The sequence below is a fragment of the Myotis brandtii genome, unplaced genomic scaffold (assembly GCF_000412655.1).
Source record: "Myotis brandtii unplaced genomic scaffold, ASM41265v1 scaffold18, whole genome shotgun sequence".
Lineage (NCBI taxonomy): Eukaryota > Metazoa > Chordata > Mammalia > Chiroptera > Vespertilionidae > Myotis > Myotis brandtii.
The window spans coordinates 7,692,475-7,718,419 of NW_005356674.1; the positions used below are offsets into that span (position 1 = coordinate 7,692,475).

The window sequence follows — 25,945 nt, forward strand, 5'->3', positions numbered from 1 at the left end:
GAAGGAGCAGGCAGAAAGCAAAGACTACCAACCATGCCCATGGATAAATGGAAACTAATGGCAAGCTAGTTGGCTTATCATTTCAGGGCTAAATGAACTGTGAAAACTGGACTCAAACTATCCTTTCCCAATGGGCAGATCAAGGGTCCCCATTCCTCCCAGGCTGGGCTTGACCATGTGACTTGCTTTGGCCAACAGAGTATTAGCACATGAGATACATGCAGAGGCATAACTGGGTGTGTGTGGTCAGCCTTGCCTTCTTGTGCTTGTCGTCACCTCTGAGAACTTCTGGACAACTTTAGTTGGAGAAGACCCAAGCCTACTTCACAGCAAGTAGTCAAACCCAGCCAGAGCTCCAGTTTGAAGCAGTATCACCCCGCCACGCTTGCCAGCCAACCTGCAAGAGTATCAGGATGATTGTGTTGCTGTCCTCCTCTTAGGCTTCATCACGAGGCAAATTTTGTTACCTCTTCCTTTACCGCTGTCTGCGCAGAGCCAGCACAGTTCGTTACAGAGCAGGTGTTCAATAGACGTCTGCTGTGGTCATATTTGTGTTTCTTCTAAAATTAGTGACCTAGGAGAAGAAAACTGAAAGGAACTTATATAACTTAGTAGTCATGATGTGGTCCAATTGCAAAATCACCAATTTCACCGGGGACCAGAAAGCATATTAGAGGTCAGTAGGTAGTTAAAGCACTGACTGGGGAAATGACTGCCTGGACTTGAATCTAGGCTTCATGAATTACTTACTGGCCAACAGACCTTGGGTAAAAGTTCCGTCACCTCTCTGCCTCATTTCTGCATCTGTTCAATGGTGCTATTAATAGTACCTACCTCATAGGACCATTGTGTGGATTAAGAGATGTATTTCAAGTGCTTACGACCTTGTCTATCTAGTACATGATAAACACTGAATAGGCATTTTGTTATTACCAGCGTAAGATAATACTGAGCCAGGTTATTAAAGTCCTCTTTGCCTGCTCCTCCGATAGCCTATTTGTAGTACTTGTTCTCACTTTTATCTCTGTACATATTTATAATTAGCTCTTTTGTAGGTTTTTATGATCTTTTCATGCTCAGAAGTGCTAAGTGCTGATATCTGCTTCAATCTATCCCCCTCTACCAACCATTTTCACCTAGGATTTCATTTGCCCCTTTCCACCTGCTCAAATCGTGTTTGTTCCTAACCGTCCAGCCTAAATGCCACCTCTTCCATAAAACCTGTTCTGACCTTCCTTCCCAAAGGCGACTGTTCTCTGTACTGCCTTTTTACTTCAATTATATTTCTATACTTTCTACTTTCAGGCATATGCCTTCCCACGACGAAATTATAAGCTCCTAGAGGACAAGACCACCATTTCTAGGTCACTTTCTGCCCATTCTCACCCTCAAGTATATGGCAAGCAAGCAATCAATAAATATATGTTGAATGAATATATATGAAAAACCCACTTAGATAGGTTCATCTAAATTCCAAAAGAGCATTATTGAAAAATCAAGTTTTCTAAAGATAAAAACTTGTAACAGAACCCTAATTAGACATTAAAAGATAAAAGAAGTTTGCATGTAAAAAAGAAAGACACTTGATTTATTGCATTAGAAAACTTTATTTCATTTAAAAGGTTCCAATATAAGCCAAATTAAACCCCTAATTGACAGCTACACGTAGAGATCTCCTGAACTAAATGGCACTGTTTGAGTCGAGTGTCTCGTGAAAGGAGGCCATCTGCTGTTACCACCACTTCTCCCAAAGTAGTTGCAGAGCAGAAGCTGGTATTATGAAAATACACATCAGGTATTTCGGATGTTGTCTTTCATGCAGAAGTTAAAAGCAAACAGGCTTTTCTGCTCTGTGCAAGGATAAACAACTACAGAGCAGGGTCTGAATGCTGTCGACATACAAGGTGTAACTATAAAGGAACTTACTGTGGTGCTGTGTTCATTCATTCAAACTGTCCAAGCACTAACTCCAACATGACTTACGCTGTTCGGATATTACTTGGGACAGCACTTTGGGCTTCCCCTCATCAGGTGCAGACCAAAGGAAGCAGTTGATCAAGCTGGGGTACAGACTATCACAAAATGGGATCACAAAGCAATGAAATAGTTTTCCTAGTGGACAAACAATGCAAAGAACCACCTCACCAATATTTTCAGTAATAGCATCATTTACACAAAGTGATGCAAGATCTAAGTTCTGATAGGTGTGAGGATAAATTAAAAACAGATTGTTACTTTATAGTTACACCTTGGATTTCACCAGATATGGAAAATCTAACAGCGTGTCTAACGAGTCCTTCTGGAAATCAGCGCAGGTGAGTCAAACAGCCTGAAAGAGAGAAGACATGGCAGAGGGCACGAGGATCAGCATTTCAACGTTCTGTGTTCTCTTGGAGGACAGACCCGGCCCAGTTTACAGAAGTTACCGGGAGGGAGGCTTCAGCTCCATCTAAGGAAGACCTTGCTAACAGTTAGAGCTGCTCAACAACTGAATGGACTGCGAGGTGAGGTAGAGTCACTGGAAGTGTTCAAGGTGGAAAGATCACCCTTGGAGAAGGGACTCCTGCATTTGTTAAGAGGTTAGACTGGATGAACCTCAGGTCTCTTTCAATTCTGAGATTCTAGAAAATTCCCTCAGGGAATTCAGAAGAGAATTCCTAAAAGGAAAGAGAAAGCACACATATGTATACTTTTAGAATCCTCTTGAGTTTTTTTTTCTTTTTTCAAAAGGTACAATAGAAAATGTAGTCTGCTGTCTTTAAAATGCATATTCACCTTCCTACCACTAATAATTAGGAAGGGTCCTTTATGACTTTTTTATATTATAAAGAAAAGATGGAAGATTACATTTATAATTTCTGTAAATATTTTAGAAAAAATGCTTAAAATCTAGTAGTCAATGCCCTAGAAATTTTATAGATTTTTAGGTCATATGCACAGATACAAATACATTATTCATTAAATACAACTCACATCTGTGTTTTATTATACTCTAAAATATACAGGAATCTCGATGTACTGAAAGAGTGCAAGTAAGTACAGTATTCAAGCAGTCACTATTTCTATGTACATGCTCATTAATTCTTCAAAAACCCCACAAAATTATCAAATAGATCAAAATACTGTTCTGTGTTTTCACACTTTATATTCAGAAAAACCAGCTGATAATTTACAGTGTCATAAAGTTTCCAGTTTTACAATACAAAAAAGATAAATGAAATTGGGTATCATCTTGTGAAAATGTATGGAACTTTACCCAGACCTGTAAGACCCCCTACATGTGTGAAATCATTCTCACTGGGAAAGCAACAGTTACAGTAAACGCAGAACCATGTAAATTGTTGTTTAAAAGCCTAAATGTCAGCCCTCTCTTCCTCCCCCCTCTCTCTGTTATTTGAAAGGCAGTTTTCCAATTTGGCAGGCAATTGCTTCTTTCCCACAAATCTGAATAGGACCTAAGGATTTTAGTATTTTAAATCTTGCCCAATATGCAAATGACTTCTAAGAGACCTAATGATGTTAATGTATCAATAACAAGTGATTTGATTCTCCACTAAACAATGACAACAAATACTCCCCGAACCACATGGAGGCACAAAAGTAGCAAGTGATGAAGGTGTACCATCCAAAGTAGTGAGATCAAAAACTCCCCCAGGACCACTTAGCTGCAATAGGGTGAAAATAACCTAATTTTGGATTTTCTGAAATTTTCTTCTAGGAAATTCTTTACATTTTCAAACAAAAATAGTTCAATTTAAAACCTAAACCATTCAAAACTGGGCAACAGTAACTTGACCCCAATCTATCTCATGTCTGCATCACAAGTATTTTCACCCTGACTGCACCCAGTCAGCTGGTTTTCAATTCTAATATTATAAAACTTGGAATTTTAAAAATTTTATGTAAAAGAAAAAATGTAAAAATACATCTGCTTTCTCTCATGGTTTATACAGGGTTCAAAGGCTTTCAGATGTTTTCTCTAAAAAAAAATAAAATAAAATCAACATTTAAAACCAAATCTCAGCTTCATTTTCAGAATATCAAAGTTTGGTTTAGATAATGTTTCATTTCACCTACTCCAGTTTCCACCAAATGGCATTCTATTAGAAAGCCTTTAAGTTATTTGGTCCTTTGGCAATTGCTGTGCACATAATGCCTACTGTACCAAACTTTTATTGCCCTTAAATTTAATTGTAGTTGTATTGATAACATTTAAATCTAGTGTCCTTATCTCTTCTTTTATAATAGTGTTGCTTGTGTAAGCAGATTAGGGTGCACAGTGTCCCAAATTATTCCTGGCACTGCAAAACCAAATTAAACAATTCCACAAAGCAATCTGACACCAAAGTATTTTCCTCTGGTCAAGTCTATTTCAAGACTCTAGGCTCCTTTTGCAAAACTTGCCTTTAAAAGTCTTCTTCCTAATGTCGTCACATTTCTTATATTCACTCACTCTGCGATCTTTCCTCTTAGGTTGAGTTTGTATGTGAATAAGAAAGTGCCCTTTTCCTGAAAAGCACAGTTTGAAGTGTTAGTGTCAGAACTCTCTCCTTAGACACTGGCTGAGCCTCTCAGTAGGTCTCTGAATCGGAGTCATTGAGCTCGTCCACGTCGGCGTATAAGTACTCCGGCTCCCCGCTAATGTTGTTGAAACTGCAATAGGAGCTAGGTTCATTCCTCATGATGGGCAAGGCTTCAAAGCTGACTGCTTTTGAGGTGTTGGTGTAACGATTAATGGCATTGAATGACAGGGATGATAAAGGGCTACTTGATGAGACAGGCATCATGGTGGCCAAAATGAGAGCTAGGCAATCAGCCACATCCTTATTGGGAGCACAGGCCAAAGCTGGGGTATAGCCTAGAATTAAAGATAAGATTTAAAAAAGTTAAACATCCCGAGACTCACTTAGCTAATATAAGGAAATAAGCCTAAAGACCTTCATCTTTAGATATGTTTTCAATTACTTGCCTTATACTGAATTGGTTTCATTAAAATGATTCAGAAATTACCAATATGTAGAAAAGAGAAAAGTCATAGAAATCTAGGGCAGAAGACTTTATAGACTACATTATAGAAGAGGAAACTGAGGCCCAGGGATGGATGATTTCCCCAAGATATCACAATGTATCCACAGCCATCTGAATTCATAGAAGATATTGGGATAGAGTAGACACACAATTGACATAAAAAAAGTAAACTATCATTTACAAAAGTAAACGATATGTTAGAACAGTGATTTTTAACCTTTTTCATCTCAAGGCACACACAAATGAATTACTAAAATTCTATGGCACACCAAAAATATATATTTTTGCTGATCTGACAAGAAACTATAGTTATAATTTTGATTCATTCACACTGGATGGCTATTGTTGTGTTGGCTGTCGTCAATTTTTTATTTGACAATCTAAGGGAAAAGAGGTCAGTGCCCCTGACTAAATAGTCAAGTACTGCATGTTTTAAATATTCTTGGGGCACACCAGTTGAAAATCGCTGTTAGAAGATAAGCTCTGCAGAAATAAGACTGAGGACTGAGAAAGCTGTGGTGGGGGTATGCAGCAGGTGTAGTACAAATAGGGTAGTCATGATAGGCTTCATTGAGAAGATGACATTTGAGCTAAGAGCTGAAACAGGTGAAGGATTCAGCCAAAGACTGCTTAGGGACAGAGTGTTCCAGGCAGAGGAAACAGCCAGAACAAAGATCATGACCCCTATACATCCGTGGGGAGAAGGGGCTGGCATGGCAGATTAGAGAGAAGGAAGAGCTGGAGATAAGATTAGAGAGGAACAGAGTAGCAAACCAATCATGTAGGGCCTTGTAGATCATTATAAGGATTATAAGGAAACTGAGATTTGGAGTACTATCTTCTAACATTTTTTAAAAGGATCCAGGCCAGGGTGGTAGGTGTAAAGAAGTATAAAGTGAGCATGGACATACTTTGTTGATGGATTGTACATTGGGTGAGAGAGAGAGGAGGTAAGGAATACTCCAGGTTATTGCTCCGAGCAACTATAAGGATGGGAATTGTCATCAACTGAGATCAGGACAGCAGGGGGAGGAGAGAAAGGATCTGCAGTTCAGTTATGGACATGTCATGTTTGAGTTATTAGACCTCCATGTGGTACTGTCAATTAGGCCACTGGATCTGTGAATATGGAGACCATGAGAAGTCTGGGCTGGAGATATAAATTTAGGACTTCTCAGCACAGGTAGTATTTAGGACCAAGGGACTAAATAAGATCACCGAAGGAGTGAATATAGGTAGGGAAAGCAAAAAGAACCAAGCACTGAGTCCTAGAGCCTACCAAAATTAAAGAGTTGTACAGAAGAGGGAGAAAGGTTGCAAAACAAATTAAGAAGAATAATTAGTAACACAGAGGAAAACCAAGAAAGTCTGGAGGCCTGAAAGACAAATGAAGGAAGTTTATCAGAGAAAGAATATACCTGAAATTGATATCATGTTGCATGTCAAGTGTACCTCAATTAAAAAAAAAAATAGAATAAGAAACAAACAATTTTCAGTTCCAGTGAATTTGGTTAATTAATCTAACCACCCAAATAGTGAGTTACAAACCCTTAACCTGTTATGAATTCAAAGAAGTAGTATGTGTGAATGAAGTGTTCACCTAAATAAGGGAACTGTAATCAAATCACAGATACTCACTATGACTCTCCCTCTTATCCTGTCCTAAAGTGATCTGCACCAACTTATCCAATTAGCAGCGAGCAGCATAAAAGAAAACATGAAGATTATTTGGGAAAAATATTGGACACTTGCTATGCAAGACTGCAACTTTCATATCCCCAGTTAAAACTTGATACATCAAGTTAAATGAGAACTAACAACTGATTCTCAACATCGCGGGGATCACTGGTGATCTTGACTGGAGGAGACTTAAGAGAATGAAAGAAGAGAAGCATTGGAAACAGAGGACAGCCAACTTGAGTAATTCTGCTGCAAAGAGGGACAGAAATATATGGCAGTAGCTGGTAGAAGTAGTGGAATTAATGAAAGATTAAGAACCTGGCAATGAAGTAATAGCCTTGATAAATATTTGTTGACAAATTTTTTCAATACTAAGATAAAAAAGATGGTAATACCAAACCAAAGTTAATAAACACTAATTCTGGTTTAATTGATGGATATGTGAAATTCAGCTAATCTGTTAGATGAACTTTTCTTGTTTGTCTTGGCCTTATTTCCTTTGCCACAAAGTAACTACCATTCAATATTAATTTCAGCTCTCCTCTTTGACCAATAAAAAATATCCAAGTTTACTTCAAATATGGATTATCAAAAGATAAGAGCTCCTGCCCTAACCGGTTTGGCTCAGTGGATAGAGCATCGGCCTGTGGACTGAAAGGTCCCAGGTTCGATTCCGGCTAAGGGCATGTACCTTGGTTGCGGGCACATCCCCAGTAGGAGGTGTGCAGGAGGCAGCTGATCGATGTTTCTCTCTCATCGATGTTTCTAACTCTCTATCCCTCTCCCATCCTCTTTGTGAAAAATCAATAAATAATAAAAAAAAAAAAAGATAAGAGCTCCTAGTAAGATATAGGTTAAGTAAAGAAAATGCAGAATCTACTTACCATTTTCATCTACTGCAAGCACACTTGCTCCTTTGCCCAAAAGTTCCTGAACCACCATTGTTAGCCCATTTCGGGCAGCAACATGCAGAGGTCTGGGGGTGGGGGTAGGGGGGAGAGAAATTGTACATGTATATATGTGCATGCCTACGCACACTTGCACACAAACAACACACACATTATAAACTTGAGGCACCCAGTCCCAGCAGCAATGAAGATGGGTGTGAGGGACAGCAGAGCCCATGTGCCGTGCACCTTGACAATACGCGTAAGTTCAGCACTGGGTCATGTTAGCAAGGATCTTGTCTTCACTAAACCCTTTTGTTAGTTTCCTTCTAAGACTAATGTTTAAAAAGATTTTACTAACTAAATTGCATTTTAAGTTGTTGCTTTAAAAAATGAGGTTGGCAAACAGGTATAATAGACTATACAATAAAAACCATAAATTGCAATAGCACAAATTCCAATACGCCTTGAAAACAGTTTACAGATTCCATGACTAATTTTTGGACCCTCAAAGGATCTAATTGCTACGTGAATGGGAATGAGTATCATAGATTTTTCTCTATACCAAGCCTCAGAGTCGAACAGCCAATGGAAATTGGGAGAGGACAATGGGAGATGTCCAGTTAAGATCTAAGCAGTCACCTAGAGGCTGACTGCTCACATTAAGAACTTGATTCTTTCTGAAATCTCTTTAGCTTATACACACATAGAAAACTTTTTACCTCATTTAGTGCTGGTGTTGAATAATGTATTATTCTAGGGGGGTTTCCATTTCCTCCATAAAATTGAATTAAGAAAAAACATTACTTTCAGTAATAAAGTTTCAAGTTCAAAAGCTTTTTCAGTAATATACCTTTTAATTGTTATGATTATAGAAATGAGTTTTGTCAATTATAAGCTGAGTGTGACTGATTCCAATGGCCCCATGTTAGAAAAATACCCCATTTACAATGATAGGTAATAAGGTTTATACGAGACGCAAAATACTTACGTTTGCAAGGCTGCATTGGTTGCATTGATGAGGTTTCTATCTGTTATCTTTTCCAGTATTAACAAGGCACTAGTTTCATGACCCTAAAATTATGGAAAATAACTCTTAAGAATTTGGGTACCATTAAATATAAATTAATTCACTCAATACACCCAACCCTGGTCCATATAATACATATGCCATGAGTTTTCTTGGTTAACACCTTAAATATTTGTCCAAAAGTGTTGATGGAATGAGGTTGGGGGAGAGGACAAGAATATTTAAGACTAGAAAGGTTAAAGAAAGACAATAATTATGTTTAGGCTTGTGCTCTAAAACTTGTTTGGCTTACTGGAGACTTTCATACACCATGGTGCCTAACATGTCAGTACTTTTTTTCAAGAAATCTGTTGCAAATGATCATTTGAGAGGTTTGGTCCCTGACTCTGTTCATTTTGGTGAAATGGAAAAATTTTAAATGCTACTGTTGATATTAACAATGAAAACATGCCCTTAAAATGTGTACATACCTTGCTGCAAGCCAAATGGAGGGCGGTGTTTTTACTGTTGTCTTGTAAAGTCAGATCTGCACTAGCACTGCTAACCAGCATCTCTGGGAGGAAAAACTGCATCAATTCTTATGTTTATGAACATATACCTTAGATCACTACTAACTCACTGTAGAGAAATGAAGATACAAAGCAAAAACATACCGCTAGCAAAAACGTAAGTACAAGAAAAATATTGTAATATAAAACATACATACTATATTGTCTTGCTGTTGTGTAAGTCAAAGACCCTAACAACAGCAACTAACATTTATTTTGTGTGTGCTAAATTTCAAATACTGTTCTAAGTGCTCTGGAATAATAATACCTTATTTAACTCTCACAACAACCCTATAAAGTAGGTACTGTTATTTTTCTCACTTTATAAATTAAAAAACGAAGGCATAAGGTCACTTAGTTGGCAGACCGAGGACTCACATTCGGTCACTCTGGCCCCCTAGCCAGTTTCTGAACCCTTATCTTATACTGCCTTGCTTGGAGCGGACTATTCACTCAGTAAGGGCGAAAGAAAACATTTGGGCCCTGAATAAAAATGTGTGTTGTAAGCAGGTAAAAGGTTTTAAATCTCAGGAGTGGTGGGGTAACTAACTAGTGGAAAATTCTATGAACTAGTGTCAGAGGGCTTAGGATTGAAGTTCTACATAAGCAATATAAATATTTAGAATAATAAAAGCCTTAACCAGTTTCTTTACCAACTGTGTTTGTTTGTCCGTTTTCTGCAGCCATCATGAGAGGTGTTTTCCCAGAAGAGTCCACAGAATTGACTTGAGCATTATGGCTGAGCAACAGCTGTAAACATTCCACATGGTCTGTAAAGGCGGCTGCATGGAGAGGAGTTCTGCAATGCAGAGAAGTGGAGAGACTTGACTAAATCTACATGCCATATACTAAAAAAAAACAAAAAACAATTCCTTAATTTATGACAAGTAATTTTCAAGGGTTTACAGATTATGCTGTAAAAGCATTGCCTAGATACTAATAGGACTAACTTCTGCCACAAAAATTTATATTTCTGATAACATAAAATACCCTTAATCAAACTAATATAAATAAGAATACATTATAAAATTGCTACAATAATGTTATATCATTAAAAGATATATTGAAATAAATCAACCCTGACTCAAATACTGCCATCTATTACAACTGTTGGACTCTCTTTCAGCCTTTATTTCTATATAGAAAGATGTCAACTTTACTAACAATATTAGTTGGGTAACAAACATACCTCTTTAAAAAAAGGGGGAAATCTTTACATGTTACAAGTTTTAAAAAAGAAAAAGACGGGCTAAAAATCATAATAAAAATGTCTTCTACAATGAGAACATAATTAAGATTTTATAGCACTTCATAGTTGCAAATATAAAAATCAACTTAATAATTTAGCTAATGTTGTAACTAAATTTTTTTTTCTCCTATGGAAAGTAAAACAATTTCCTACACAGCTGAATCCCTACCTTCCTTTTGAATCTGTGGCATTCACGATGCTGGCACCCAATGTATCAATGAGCATTTCAGCAGCACCTTCATTGTCATTTATCCTGTGTAAGGTAAGGAGGTGATCACTCTCACAGCTACGGTGTATTTCTTAGCCAAACCACGTTTGATTCATTCTGTTTTTACTTACACAGCACAATGCAATGGACTGAAAGCATTTCCTTCTATCTTCTGGAAAACATCCTGTTCTAAAAGAAGTTCTACACATGTCTCGTGACCTAAATAAATAAGCGAGAATCAGATATTAAAATCTCCCTAAAATACTAATGTGCCCACATACACCTACACATCCTCACACAAATAAGAAAAAAATTTACATGGATTAAAAATAAACAGTCCACTGAACCTGTTAAACATCACATTTTTAGGAGCTTTGGAATTCAAAGTACAACCTCAAGACCTAAGTACAGTAGCTTTTTGTAATAATTTTATTGGAGTTTATTACTGACACAGCAAGTATTTATTTTGTCTGTGGGGGGAGATTTCTTCCAGTTCAGTCTCTAGACCAGTGATGGCGAACCTTTTGAGCTCGGCGTGTCAGCATTTTGAAAAACGCTAACTTAACTCTGGTGCCGTGTCACATATAGAAATTTTTTGATATTTGCAACCATAGTAAAACAAAGACTTATATTTTTGATATTTATTTTATATATTTAAATGCCATTTAAAAAAGAAAAATCAACCAAAAAAATGAGTTCGCGTGTCACCTCTGACACGGGTGTCATAGGTTCGCCATCACTGGGACAGACTGTAGCCACTGTTACCTTAACAGTTCCAGAAACTCTCTAGGCATATACAACTGCATGCACACTAACACATACTTCCTTTTTAATTTTTACATAAATGGGATGTTTAGTTCTGCAACTTGTTTCTTACTTAATAGCAACTTTGGAAACAAGGAAAAACCCAAACCTTAACCTAATTTTCAAAGCCAGGGTTTTAGTAAAATTACCATAATTGCTATACTAATTGCTGCAAATGAAATGAACATTTGTTGCTTCTTTTATTTTATTAGTCATCTGGTATCTGATTTAGGAATAAATTATATTCTTCCATCGCCTTTTTATTTCCTTGGTTAATATCTGGCTAACATAGTAATACTAAATTTTTCTTTTTAAATTACTCTAACATTCTCAAACAGCTCAACTTTCTTTACCCTATAATCATTTTTACCACGAAAAGAAAGTTCTTGAAAACTTTGTGTTGGTTCTTTTCTCTAATCCAATGGTTCTCACCTGGAGCCATTTGCCCCTCCATGTCTGGAGATCTATTTGGCTATCATACCTGGAGATGGGGTAAGGGATGCTACTGGCATTTAGGGCAGTAGAAGCCAGGGAGGCTGCTGAATATCTTACACTGCATGTGACAGTCTCTCACAACAAAGAATTATTTGGCCCAAAATGTGAGCAATGCTGAGATTGAGAAACTCTACTTTAATTCTCTCTCTCCAAATGTTAACTCATTACAAAACATTAACCATGGAAAGTTGTCCAGTATTGATTTAAGAGTCTTATTTTCCTGGTATACCAGTTCTCAAGGTTGGTCTGGGGAAGTCTGGGTTGATTCCAAATTAGTCTTTTCTTAAACTAGCCACTAAAAAAGCTTTCCACTCTTCTCACTAAATTTTTGTTGTTTGTTTTGGTAAATAGTTATTTTTTCATAAAAATGCTATTAATATGCAATATATTTATTATTTTAAAATACATTAGTACTGGGTCATATCAAGTTGAAAAACTCATCACTTGTGCCTTAGTTTACGAAGGAATGATAAAATTGATTTCTTCATATTTCTGAGGGATATTCTGAGGATGTTGTTTCATAAAAATTGATACATTTTTAAGAGAAAATGAGATAATGTAAATTCTCTTAAGTTCTGTGACTAAAATGACTACATAAATTGAAAATCTAAACTTTAACGTGTAGTATGTATAACCAGTTCTTTTATAAAACTTTGCTGCCATTCCATTTCAATTTTGAAGGAAACAATGTTTTCTGTTCTGTTGGAGTGGGGAGTGCTTCCAATTTTCTTTTCAGCTGTACAATAATTACCAGTCAAAGTAAAACCATTTCATACACTCTATTCTCAGAATGCCAAATTACAAAACAGGCATTTGGCTATAAATATGGTATTAATTTTAGGCTGTCTTATAATCCCTTATTGCATATAGCCAACACTAATGTCTTCCAGCTCAATTCAGAATCATCACAATCTTGCTACAGTCTGGAAATTAGACACATCTGTTACGATCTTTAAATGGCAACCAGGCAAGTAGTTCATGCAAAATTTTCTCTTATACTGGTACACAAGTGCTTGCAGTGGTTCTCAACCTTCCTAATGCCGCGACCCTTTAATACAGTTCCTCATGTTGTGGTGACCCCCCAACCATCAAATTATTTTCGTTGCTACTTCATAACTGTAATTTTGCTACTGTTATGAATTGTAATGTAAATATCTAATATGCAGGATGTATTTTCAGGGGTCGCGGCCCACAGGTTGAGAACCACTGGCTTAGAGAGTCTAAATTCAGTAGTGATAGAGTAGAAACTCACTTTAAGGAAACAGTGTTTTGCATAAAGACCTGCATATTATAATGGATAGCAACTCCCCAAAAAACAGTTACAGCAATTTATTTATAACTAAATGTTCTTTATCTGAGGAAAAATACCTTATTTTGTGGTTCTTCCAATGTTAATTCTCACTGATACATAAAAAAAAGCAATAAACGTCTGCTTCAGACTAGTTTTATCTCAGACTTCTTAAATAAATAAATTTCACATCTGCAGATGTTTTACTACCATATTACGTTTTTGGTTTTCCTTATACTTGTAAAATATCTTCAAGATACATTATAAAAACAAATCAAATTTCAATGGCAAAATATAGTAACTTCTTTGACTTAAGACTAATCTTTGGTTACTTCACTATACTCATGAAATACCAACTTTAGTAAGTTGAAAAGGGAAAAAGAGAGGTTGAAACCCAAAGGCTTTATAGGATTCCAGGCTGTGCTGGCTAAGGATCGGAGGTAGTAGAAAATGAAACTGACAAAACTTTTCAACTAGCAATACATTTAATTATTTAAGTTTTTTTTATGGTGCCATCAGTACTCAGAATTGAAGGATGACCAATGGTCATCACAGAACAATCCTCAAGAAGAGACCAAAACTTTCTCATAGCAAAAGAATAGAATTCTCACACAAGAATTGTTAATATGAAAACCAAAATATTGTATCTAGAAGATGCTTATGAAAACAAACTAGAATTTTGCAAGATTCAGACTTCTCTTCTTTCATCATGTTAACATTACATAAAGAGGAAATTTATATTTTCTCTACCTTTTGAGAAAAAGTTGTTAGAACTGTGAAATAGTTTTGTAGATACACTCTCACAGCTAACTTTAATCTGAATGCTACCGGTACACTGAAATTCACGCCCCAATCTGCCTAAGCCCAAACTCTGACACGATTTATGTTCCTACTGCACACAATGTACCTGAGTGTTTTCTAAGATGGTCAAATATATGCCCCTACACAAGGAAAAAATTAACACGTCTCAATATGCTTCATTACTTACATTATTTTAATTAGTGAAAACTCACAAGCTAAACTCCATTTTAAACATCTATAACTTAAAAAACTGCTTTATCCTTCTCTGAGAACCTTTAATTAGCCTGCCTGTAAAAGGACTAACTGAGACTGTTAGCCCCTTGAAAGTTAAAGGTAAGTCTGTTCTAATCATGCATCAAAGTTAAGTTAACCATGAAAGGTTCTACTTCTATGATCTGCTAGAATTTTATCCCCTTAAAATTTTGAGCATACATGTACTGATGTGAGCATGTTAAGAATATGCTCACAAAAATACACAATTTCAGTTTAGAATGTGATGCATTTTCATTTTTCTCCTACCTTAGTCAGTTTTTCCCTAAAATAAGTACATTTAGAAAGTAAAAGAACATAATTAAAATACAAGCATACTACATAAAAGACACTGGAAATAATATTATAAAAGTATCTTAAAATGCAAATACCTGAAGCAAAGGTCTCAGAAAAATTTCAAACTTGGCGATAGCTTATGTCAAAACATCTTTGACCATTATTGTCTTGGCTTTAACAAAATAAGGAGCTGGAGTACGTTATGACTACATAGTAGATTGTTCCTAGGCTTCCTACTTATCTTAAACTTTAAATCTTCCTTATAAATATGTCATTTTCAGGAATCTCAAATGCTACAGTTAGCTGTCCCTGTTTGGCACATAACAGGCATTTAATGTAAGTTTGTATCTGTATACTTAACCGTTATAGCAAGCCCAGTGAAGTGCTGTATATCCATGATTGTCGGCTATGGCTGGATTTGCATCCACAGATGCTGCTGAGTGCAAAAGGGCTCCCAGAACACCAATGTGTCCACAGGCAGCTGACAAGTGGATAGGTGTCCGCCCTCTACTATCCCGAAATAAGCACTTAGCACCATGTTGAAGCAATGCATCTACACATTCTTCATGGCCTGTAACTGCCTGAAAGAAAGATTGTTTGCATATAGTTGAATATATTATGTTGGGTATTACATGCCAATTATAGCTAATTAAAATTTTTACATTTCATATTTTTAAAGTCCATATTCCTCATATCCTTTCACAATGCATTTATCATTTTTGAATAACTCAGTATTTTTACTGGAAGTGACTTAAAGAGTCAGTTAAAGCAGTAACTTTATCATGATTTAAATAGTATGAAAAACAGGAAGAGGAACTTATAATTCAATAAAAATAATGATGTTTCAAGGTGAAAAAGTTAAGATAGAAATGTTTAAGAAAATAGTTGTGATAAATTAGCATTCAAAAACAATACTGAAGGAAAAGAGTAAAGATTATTTGGTAAAAATTTAATGACGAAAAATAAACAGCCTAGTTCAGTTTAGGCAAATGAGATTATAAAAACAATTCGAAATGAAATGGGATTATTTTTGCTTACCCCTCTATGCAATGCTGTCCTTCCCCACTTATCTTTGGCATCTACGTTTGCTCCTTTGTTTAGCAGTGAGTAAACACAGTCTGTGTGCCCATTGAGGACAGACAGCATCAGAGGAGTCCTGAGCAACAATAGGAACAGGTTCAGTGTTACCAGTTAGGACTCCACTCCATGAAAAACAGCGCACATGCCTGTTTTCTAAACGCGCCTTTTCGTGATGCAACTTTAAAGCATAGTTAATTTAAAAAACTATATTTGATGTTACTCAGTTATATATTATGACAGGCTTACTAAAATTGGGGCAAAAGCATAAAGATTAACAAACATCCTAAAAATAATTTGAACATTATTAAAACTTACTGTCCATTTCCATCTTGAATGTCTACAGCATTCTGTGGTTCTGCATTTCCTATTAGTAGTCGTAAGCATTCTGAATGACCATTTGTTGCTGTAAAGTGATAATTAAACATTTCAGTAATTATATCCTATCTAATAAAAGAGAAACATGCAAATTGACCATACCCCCGAACATGTCCCATTGGCTAATCAGCAGGATATGAAAATTAACTGCCAACCAAGATGGCGGCCGGCAGCCAGGCAGCTGAAGCGAACAGGAGGCTTGCTTGCTCCACTGACGGAGGAAGCCAAGGTTCCCGGCCTGCGGCAGCCCAGCTCTGAGCTCCAGATGCAACAATGTTGCAATTATAGAAGCTAAACAAAGCCCAGCTATCTGCTTCCAGCAGCCGAGGCCTCAAGCTGGAGCTGGCCTCAGAGCTAAAGCTGGCTCTCAGCTCCAGTGACAGCCATAGAAAGTAAATAAACTCCAGAATAAAAAAGAAAAAGAAAAAAAGGAGAGGCTGGGAGCTTCAGTTCCCCGCCAGCCTGAAAACGGCCCTCAGCCCCTCATCCAGACTGGCCAGGCACCCCAGTGGGGACCCCCACCCCAAAGGGGGTGCGGGCAGCCTAAAAACAGCCATCAGCCCGTCATCCAGGCTGGCCAGGCACCCAAGCGGGACCCCCACCCTGATCCGGGACACCCTTCAGGGCAAACCAGCCGGCCCCCACCCGTGCACCAGGCCTCTATCCTATACTACAGGCAGGGCGGGACAGCGCGAGCTGCCATCTGGGCCCCATGTGCAGCCCTGGGAAGTGGGGCATAAGCACCGCCCCCAGCCGGGACCCCTATGTGCCACCTGAGCCCCCAGCCAGGACCCCCGTGCCGCCTAAGCCCCGCACTACTAAGCCCCGCCCCCAGCTGGGACCCTATGACTATTGGAGAGCAGGAAAGTGCCGCTGGGCCCTGGGTCACTGTGGTGATCCGGCCATCGGTAAGTAGAAAAGTGCGGTCTGTAGGCAGCCCCCAGCTGAGCCTGATCAGGGAGCAGGAAAGCCCGGCCTGCGGGCAGCCCCAAGCTGGGCCTGATCCAGGAGCAGGAAAGCCCAGTCTGTGGGCAGCCCTCAGCTGGGCCTGCTCCCCGGTTGCCATGGGGATCCGGGAGCAGGAGAGCAAGCCTGGCCTGTGGGCAGCCCCCAGCTGGGCCTGCGCCCCCGTCGCCATGGCGATCCTGGAGCAGGAAAGCCCGGCTTGCAAGCAGCACCCCCATCCTGGCCATAGCTCAAGGGAGAGTACAAGATGCAGTGGAGGCCAGGAGCCTAAGAGATCAACACAGAGGGGCTCCTGCTCCAAGCCTCCATGGTGTGGCTGGGGGCAGGGCCCAGCAGACACACACACACACACACAGTGCCTGCTCTGAGCCTCCAATGTGGCTGGGGGTAGACCCCCCGTGGGGACACACACACACACACATACACACACACACACACACACACACGGCAACTGCTTCGAACCTACGTGGAGCGGCTGGGGGCAGGCCCCAGCAGACACACACACCCACACACACACACACACGGGACGCCTGCTCTGAGCCTCTGCTGCCAGACTGTGGCCATCAGTAGGACATCCACTGAGGGCTCCCGGACTCTGAGAGGGGCAGGCTGGGCTGAGGGAACCCCCACCCCCAGTGCACGAATTTCGTGCACCGGGCTTCTAGTGTAATAATAAAATAGAAAATGTCCATCTTAGAGCGCATTTCCTAGATATAATTTTGGGATAGTTTATTGAATGTAATAGGCAAGAAAGAAAAATATCTGTAGATACAAAGAAGGTCTCTATTGCTTTTGTTGATTAAACAGGATATAAATTCTTCATATAAAAATCACAGCCTTACCCATACCTCATTATCTGCCCTAATAGAATGATCAATTTATTTAGAGCTCTTATGGTGGCAATGTGGTCAGGGAGGGTGGACTGCCTCCAGCCAAGGGGTGAAATCATTAGACCAAGTCAATCACAATAACTTCTTTTCCTTTGCCAGTGATTGGTTTCAAGGTGAGTACCGGTCCAGCTCTAACCAATGAGATGCTAAGAAATCTAGAGGGCTTCTGGGAAACATTTTTATTCTGGATAATGAAAAGCCCTCCTTCCTTCCTGATTTTAGATGTGATCTTGTAAAGCAGCAGCTGCCATTCTCCGACATGAGAGCAAAGGCAAGAGGGTAAGAGAGAATCTTTCAGAGTTCTGACACCACTGCTGACACCAGCCCTGACATTTTATGAGACAAAACACTGTCACTTGAGCTACCTTTTAGTTTGGCACTAAAAAGAATTACAATTCACCTCCAGGAAAAAACAAAAACAAAAAACACTCAATGTCCTTTCACGACTCATGAGTAAGGTGCTCCCTTACAAGCAGATCTCCAAATGTGAAAGGCATCTACAGAGCAAAGGCTTCCATTTACTGAAAAAAGGCATTAACAGTAACCTATAGCTGTAGCTCTTTCAGTGGCTGGGACTCAGAGTTCAGGACACTGTGAGGGACAGGCTAATGTCTTGGTTCAATCTTTACCTATTAAGAGTGCAAACACTCCATGAAAGATTTAAATTAACTGCAAATGAGATGTACTGAAAATTTTTCAAGTTGCAGAATGATATATATATATAGTCTCCCTCTTTTTCGGAATAATAGAAAATGATAGCATTTTGACCTCTTAGCTGTTTATATTCATACATTTATTGAGTTTTAATCCATTATTAAAACTTCTGCCTTTGAGCCCTGCTTGAATATCTGATAGCTTCTGAAAGGCTGCTCTAGAGCAACAGGTAGTTTTACCTATGGTCTTCTAAAATGCAAGTTTCTCAAAAGACTAGAAGCAAAATTTCAATATTCAAATACGTCCTTAAGGATCACTCTATAAAAACTAAGTGAAATGACTTTAATCATATAGAGATGGCCTATCGGGGATGAGAAAAATACTTGGCTAGGATTTCTTTAAGTGTACCAGTCTTGGTTATTTAAAATGCCTTGCTCTGGCTGGTGTGGCTCATTTGGTTGGGAATCATGCCATGCACCAAAATGTTGCTGGTTCGATTCCCAGTTAGGGCACATGCCCAGGTTGCAGTCTTTATCCCCAGTAGAAAGTGTGAAGGAGGCAACGAATCGATGTTCTGCTCTCACATCATGTTTCTCTCTCCCCCCCTCTCTAAAAATTAATGAAGAATTTTAAAAATAAAATAAAATGAATACTGCCTTGTAGTAATCCCTGTAGAGTTGTGAATCTGCATCTGCTAGCGATACACAGATATACCAAGTCATCACAATGACACGGTTACATGCTTTTGCACTTCCACACAACCACAACATTACAAAATCGCATCACGGAGTAGTTTTGCATAAAATAAGTGCTTAATAACTGTCTACATAGATATTTAATGCAGTGCCCTGGTAGAGTAAGTCAAAATGTTTATCAACTGTTAAACAAAAGCACATATCAATCTGAAATAACTTCCATTAAAAAGTAAAAACTGTATTGCATTGTTTTGCTGATAAAGTACTTCAGAGGTAAGGCTTACATAAATCCAATTGCTAAGGTAGACAATGATTTTACCATTTAGAATATGGTAAAAATAGGAAGTACTAGCGGGAGAAAGGGACAGAAAGACAAAGCAGAAAAGTCAAATTGAAAAAGAAAAGAATCTTAGATGGAAAGTGGTAAGTAAAACCATGCATAATATTTGACATACCTGCTGCATGTATAGGTGTCCTCTTCAAAATGTAATCTTTTACTAGGATTGAGGCTCCCTGATTAATGAGTACATCCACACATTCAACATGGCCCTTAAATGCTGCAAGATCTAAGGGTGTTCTTCCACTACTATTCCGCACATCAAGATCTAACAAAGACTGTACCAACACTTCCAGTGCTTGATGGTGACCATGATAGGCCTAGGAATAAAAATAAATACATTCATACATATATACATACATATTTAGACAGACTTTCCAGAAACTTTAGAAAACAAAGAAGCAAGCAAACTTGTCTTCACATTATTACTATATTTGAGATAATCCAAAGTTTCAGTATTTAGAATTCAGAAAGTTAACTATAACTTTTTAAACAACCAAATAGGCTATAGTGTTAAGAAATGAGTATTCTGCAAATAATAAAAATTCAAATGACATGTGATGTTTTCATGAGTCTACAATGTCCAGTTAATGGCAGACATTGAATGGATATGTGACATGGATTCAATTAAAGCTTTCATTCTAAGTCTATTCGGATTCCAATGTCTGATTTTTCAGTCACAGTTCAGTCTTCTTTTAACTCCCTGATAAAATTTCACTATACTTAAATTACAGAGACAGCCTGCAACTAAGTTAAGCTAGTACTTGAGTTTTCTGATTTCTCAAATTAAAATGACTCCTCCCTCTACTGAATAATATGCCCTATCTCAAAAATAAACGTTTCTCTTAGCACAAAAATACTTAGACTGAGCCCTGCTTGAATGACTGCCATGTGCGAGGCATTGTCTAGCAGTACAATAGAGTAACAGGATTTAAAAATTTGTCAGACTGAAGCTCTGCTTTTTTATACAGTCTGATAAAAGGGCTTTCCAGATAATTCATTTAAAAAACCAACATGTCAAATGAACATTTATTATTCTCATTGGACTAGATGCTGAGCAGGACATAAAGCAGTAACAAGACACAGTTCTAGCACCAAAGGAATGTTCTCTCTAGTTCACTGACACGGCCACTTTGTAGTTAAGGGACTTTCAGAAGTTATTTTTTGATGCCATTCACACCTACAGATTAGCAGGTGGGTAAATTATCACTTTTGAATTTTTCACTGGGAATGGAAAAACACAAAATTCTACCATACCTGAGCTAAATCTCACTTGCTCCTAATCTGAAAAAAGATACACAGCTAAGAGAGGGCCCCACACTGCATCAAAGGGCTATAAAGCCATTTATTGTGGAAAATGTCAGGAAGTACCAGCAAGCGTAAAGGTGCTCTAGGCCAGGGGTGGGCAACCTTTTTGTGAGTGCGTGCCAAAACCAGCAAAATCTCTGACTCAAAATTCTTCTGCGTGCCAACCCTAATTTTTTCAGAACATGTTACGCCTACTTGATATCTCTTAAGGTGTACGTATGTGAAGAACCTTGAAGAAATAATAAAATTCATTCGAGCGACAAAAACACAGTATATGATGATGAAAAATACATTTATTTTTTAATGTATACATGTACACTGATAGTCCCACAGAAAACTTTATGACTCCGTTTGATATTATCAGTGGGACTTTTGCTGTTGCATCACTGATGACAGAGATTTTACATCAGGTTTATATTTCGTGACCTTCAGAGATATGCACGAGCTACTACTTTCATCCGTCAGGCTACTCCTATTATGAGACTTAACAAAATTCATCACTGAGAACAAAGATTCACAAGCGTATGTGGATGAAACCAAAACACTGGTTGGATCTAGGAAGGCAGGGAGAGTTAAGGCAGAGGCATAGAAATTGCTCTTCCCCTCTCTCATCAATCCATGTCTATGGTCTTTAAGATAACTTGTTATGTAAAATTATGTATTTATCTAAGATGCACCTACACTGAATTTATCTGAAAAATAAAAAAGTCGATATTAAGGAAAAAATTGTAGATGGAAGATTATAAGAGTGGGTTTCGCGTGCCAGCAAAAGTTACTGGCTTGCCATGTTTGGCACACGTGCCAGGGGTTGCCCACCCCTGCTCTAGGCCTTACTGATCTCTTTGATGTTTCTGACTATCTCAAAGGTTCAAGTGACTGGAAATCACTGAACTTTTACTGTTTTAGGACCACATCCAACCTTGTTCCTCACCAGATCAGTGAAATTATGCTACTAAATGAATGGACTTTGAGAAACACGGTTTATGCAGAAGACAGTTAAGAAAAGAAGAGAGAAAAAAAGGATGACTAGGAGCCATGACGATTTGCCACAGGGTGGTTTTTTTTTTTAATATACATTTTATTGATTTTTTACAGAGAGGAAGGGAGAGAGACAGAGAGTCAGAAACATCGACAAGCTGCCTCCTGCACATCTCCCACCGGGGATGTGCCCGCAACCCAGGCACACGCCCTTGACCGGAATCGAACCCGGGACCCCTCAGTCCGCAGGCCGACGCTCCATCCACTGAGCCAAACCGGTCCCGGCTGCCACAGGGGTTTTTTCCTTCATGATGTCCTTGTAGAGGCTGGAGACTTGTATGTTTACTAGTATGTGTGAAGACAGGAACCAAGACCAATTTCACTAAGCCTCAAGCCACTGTGTTTTAACTGTCAAGCTGTCCTAGATTAGAAGAGTTTGGAAGGAAAAAAACCCCACTTCAAGTAATTTCTGAAACCTCCCAGAAATACAGTGGGGCCTTGACTTATGAGTGTCCCGACTAACGAGTTTTTTTGAGATACCAGCTATCTCTCAGCCATTTTTTGCTTTGAGTTGACAGAGTAATTTGAGTTAACGAGCTCCTTAACAAGCTCCTTAACGAGCTCGGTCTCGGAACAAATTGAATTCGTAAGTCAAGGCCCCACTGTAGATACAAATGCAGAAGTGGTGGCATAACCACATTTCATTAAGTCTAATTACTAAATTACAAAATTGTTCTCATTCCAGCTTAAAACACTACTTAGCACACATGCTCACAGCAGCACCATTCACACTAGCCATAAAATAAAAAACTAGTAAAAAAAACAACAAAAAACTATAGTTTTTGAGATAACTATTCAAGACGTGGCAAAGTGCTTAGTCTGGCACCTAATATGTGCTCAAGAAATGACAGTGCTATCATTTTAAGAATGATGACGATGATGCAAGAAGAATTGCCTAGTCATCTACTCAGACTTCATTTCTTGCCACCAACTGTAAAACAGCTATTTTCTCCACACTGGCTTTGTCCTCTGGATGACTTATTTACTATGCAAGTCTGAAGAGCAGATAATATTTCCAAAGACCCAAAGGGCAAGGAAACAGACAGCTTCAGCATGCCTTCTTAGTTATTTAGAACATGGCAAGGAAGTGGGGAGAAAGACACCGCAGAAAAGTCAACATGCACATGTCAGTGCTAAGACATATGCAAGGAGATCAGGATGAATATAACAGTCTATGTGAGAAGAACAAATTAAATGGATCACTGAACCTGGAGTGATCCATATTAGCTTAAGTAGTACCACTGTAACCATTTTACTATACTTAAAATCAGAGGTCTCACAAATATACCTAGTGACAGACCCAAGTCTCCTGATTCTCAAAGTTCCCACTCTTCCCTCAACTGTAACATGTTTGTTTCAAAAATAAATTCTTCCTTCAGCACAGAAAGAACTAGATTGGGCTCTGCTTGAAATTTCCTAAGGTAATTCATTCCCATATTTGACTTAAAGAACTGTCACACTCTCCCCTTTCTCCTCTTAGTGAGGAAAACTTCAGAGGCATCCCAAACTAAAAGAGACAGCACATGGCTAAATCCTATAGCACGAGCAATCGAAGGACCAATGAACACATACCCAGTCAGCATCCCAAGATCACAATGTAAGCAAAAGTTACAGAAACACCACAGAAATTATAGCTCTTATACCACGTGTTCAGCAAGTTAGGAGCCATTCTACTATGACAGTGCGGTTTTAAATTCACATCACAGGTATGTTCTCTCCCTTAGATTAGGCCTTGGGGGAAACCCAAAGAACATTCAAAACAAAACAAAACAAAACATAAAAGTACATTCAAGAATTCTCTAAAAAAGGAAGTTCTTAAAGTTTTAATTCCATGATCATCATTACATGGATCAAAAGTTCTGGGTACTAGTTTGAGTCAGCACAGACATGAGGCATTTTCAGTAAACCAGCCATCAAGTTGGCTGTGCAGGCAATACTACTCACAGCCAAGTGTAAAGGGCTTATTGTTGCTCTATTGTCTGAATCACTCAGCATGTCTGTTCCGGAGGTTTCCATTAACTGAGAAAGAAAAGCATTTTAAATGTCAGAAATGACATTTTTAGATATACTATAGCAGTTATCCCTGCTCCCTTCCCCCCAAGTTAAAATCCATTTCAGAGTATAACTTATACATAAATATAAATGTAAAAATCTCAGACCCTCTCTCTCTATATATATAAAAGCCTAATGTGCAAATTGTCCCCACGGGAATTCTACTGGGAGACTGATTGCTTGCTATGACATGTGCTGACTACCAGGGGGCGGTGTGGAATGAAGGAAGGCCCCGGCCGGCAGCCAGAAGGCCCCGATTGGCTCTGATCCCCAGCCAGGCCTAGGGACCCTACCCATGCATGAATTTTGTATGCTGGGCTTCTAGTCTATTTATATAAAAGCCTAAGTGACCTTCATGGCCAAACAACTGGAACGACTGGTGGACCAGTTGCTATGACATGCACTGACCACCAGGGGGCAGACGCTCAATGCAAGAGCTGCCCCCTGGTGGTGAGTGCACTCCCACAGCCAACCTCCTGCAGCCCCTCCCCTTGGCCGGCTGGCCCCCATCGGCTCCTGGTGCTAAACCATTCATAGAGATCTGCTTCTAAGTCGGGGTTTCATATGTAGCAGAGCAATTCCCTCACTGCGATCTACTGAAAGTCAGCCCTCGACACAAGGGTTTCTCTCTCTTCCATCCTCGTGGTGGCAGCATGGCAGCGAAGGAAGAAAGGGGGGGGGAGGGCGGGGAACTGCACGATGGTGGGGCGTGACAGTGGCATTGGTGTCTGGTGTCCGTTCCTTCTGCGCCTGGCCCGGTGACCGTTGCCTCCTCTCCTGACTCTGCCAGGGCCCTCGGGCCCGGGCTGGGACGGGGAACCGGGGGTGGGTCGTGGCGGATGCGGTGCAATTCCCAAGGGGGCTGAGAGCCAGCGGCCAACCTCCCACAGTCCCTCTCCCGGTCGGCCAGCCAATCTCCTGCGGTCCCTCCCGTGCCCCCCACCCCGTGCACAAATTCATGCACCGGGCCTCTAGTTATGTAATAAAAACTAAACTCAGCAAGCTTATAGAACAGATCATCCTGAAACAGGCTAAGAGTTTTGAGGGAGACTACAAACTAAGAGCTTGAGGAAAATGCTATTTAATTACCACCAAGTAAGAACCTCCCCCTACCCTTCCTCCCTCCTACCGCATACATGATTTCTGTCACTATCTCTGTTCCCAGGAATGTGTAAAATGGGCTATAGTTCTGGTGAGAGCAAATAAATAATTATAATAGTCTGAATAGTAGGGGGTAAATGAAATAATACTTACAACATCTAAAGGAGTTTCACTTGCAATCTGAAATAAAATTTTAAATAAAAAGTATTTAGTTTAGGAAGTATTCTTACATATAAAAGAGATAAATGTTAACTATCTAATCTAATAAAAGAGAAACATTTAAATTGACCATACCTTCATTATGCCCCAAAGCCACGCCCACCAGCCAATCAGAGCAACTATATGCAAATTAACCCAAACAAGATGGCGGCCAGCAGCCACAGAGCTGGAGCAAGCAGGAGGCTTGGTTGCCCTGGCGATGGAGGAAGCCAAGCTTCCCGCCTGCCCTGGCCGGCTGTGGCCTCCGCTAAAGGCAACAAAGTTTCAATTATAGAAAATAAACAAATCCCAGATACCTGCTTCTAGCCAGCCTCCACTGGGAGCTTGGGTGGCTGGGAGTCATGGCCAGCCTGAAAACAGCCATTAGCCCCTCACCCAGGCTGGCAGGCACCCCAGGGGTACCCCCACCCTGAAGGGGCTGTGGCCAGCCTGCAAACAGCCATCAGCCACTCACCCAGGCTGGCTAGGCATCCCAGCGGGACCCCCACCCTGATCCGGGACACTCTTCAGGGCAAACAAGCCGGCCCCCACCCATGCACCAGGCCTCTATCCTATATAATAAAAGGGTAATATGCAAAGTGACCCTAACAGTAGAATGACTGGGAATGACTGGTCACTATGACACACACTGACCACCAGGGGGCAGGTGCTCAATGCAGGAGCTGC

The 25,945-nt window shown here is 39.5% G+C and overlaps 1 protein-coding gene across 9 annotated transcripts in view; it reads right to left on the bottom strand.

Annotated features, from left to right (window-relative positions):
• Positions 1 to 1,587: 1,587 nt before the first annotated feature.
• ANKRD28 (ankyrin repeat domain 28) overlaps positions 1,588 to 25,945 on the bottom strand; it is a 116,121-nt gene continuing 91,763 nt past the window's right edge. For 8 of the 9 annotated variants that reach the window (XM_005863619.2, XM_014537549.1, XM_014537554.1 and 5 more), the window contains 13 exons: positions 25,214 to 25,240; positions 23,852 to 23,926; positions 19,680 to 19,881; positions 15,960 to 16,047; positions 15,603 to 15,720; positions 14,926 to 15,145; positions 10,762 to 10,849; positions 10,592 to 10,675; positions 9,827 to 9,972; positions 9,096 to 9,178; positions 8,587 to 8,669; positions 7,593 to 7,684; positions 1,588 to 4,858 (listed from right to left, as the gene is read on the bottom strand). In XM_005863619.2, the coding sequence (XP_005863681.1) occupies positions 4,572 to 4,858; positions 7,593 to 7,684; positions 8,587 to 8,669; positions 9,096 to 9,178; positions 9,827 to 9,972; positions 10,592 to 10,675; positions 10,762 to 10,849; positions 14,926 to 15,145; positions 15,603 to 15,720; positions 15,960 to 16,047; positions 19,680 to 19,881; positions 23,852 to 23,926; positions 25,214 to 25,240 (1,593 nt within the window). In that variant the 3' untranslated portion in view covers positions 1,588 to 4,571. The remainder of the gene's footprint in view (positions 4,859 to 7,592; positions 7,685 to 8,586; positions 8,670 to 9,095; positions 9,179 to 9,826; positions 9,973 to 10,591; positions 10,676 to 10,761; positions 10,850 to 14,925; positions 15,146 to 15,602; positions 15,721 to 15,959; positions 16,048 to 19,679; positions 19,882 to 23,851; positions 23,927 to 25,213; positions 25,241 to 25,945) is intronic. The other variant, XM_014537551.1, reaches the window with a different exon arrangement.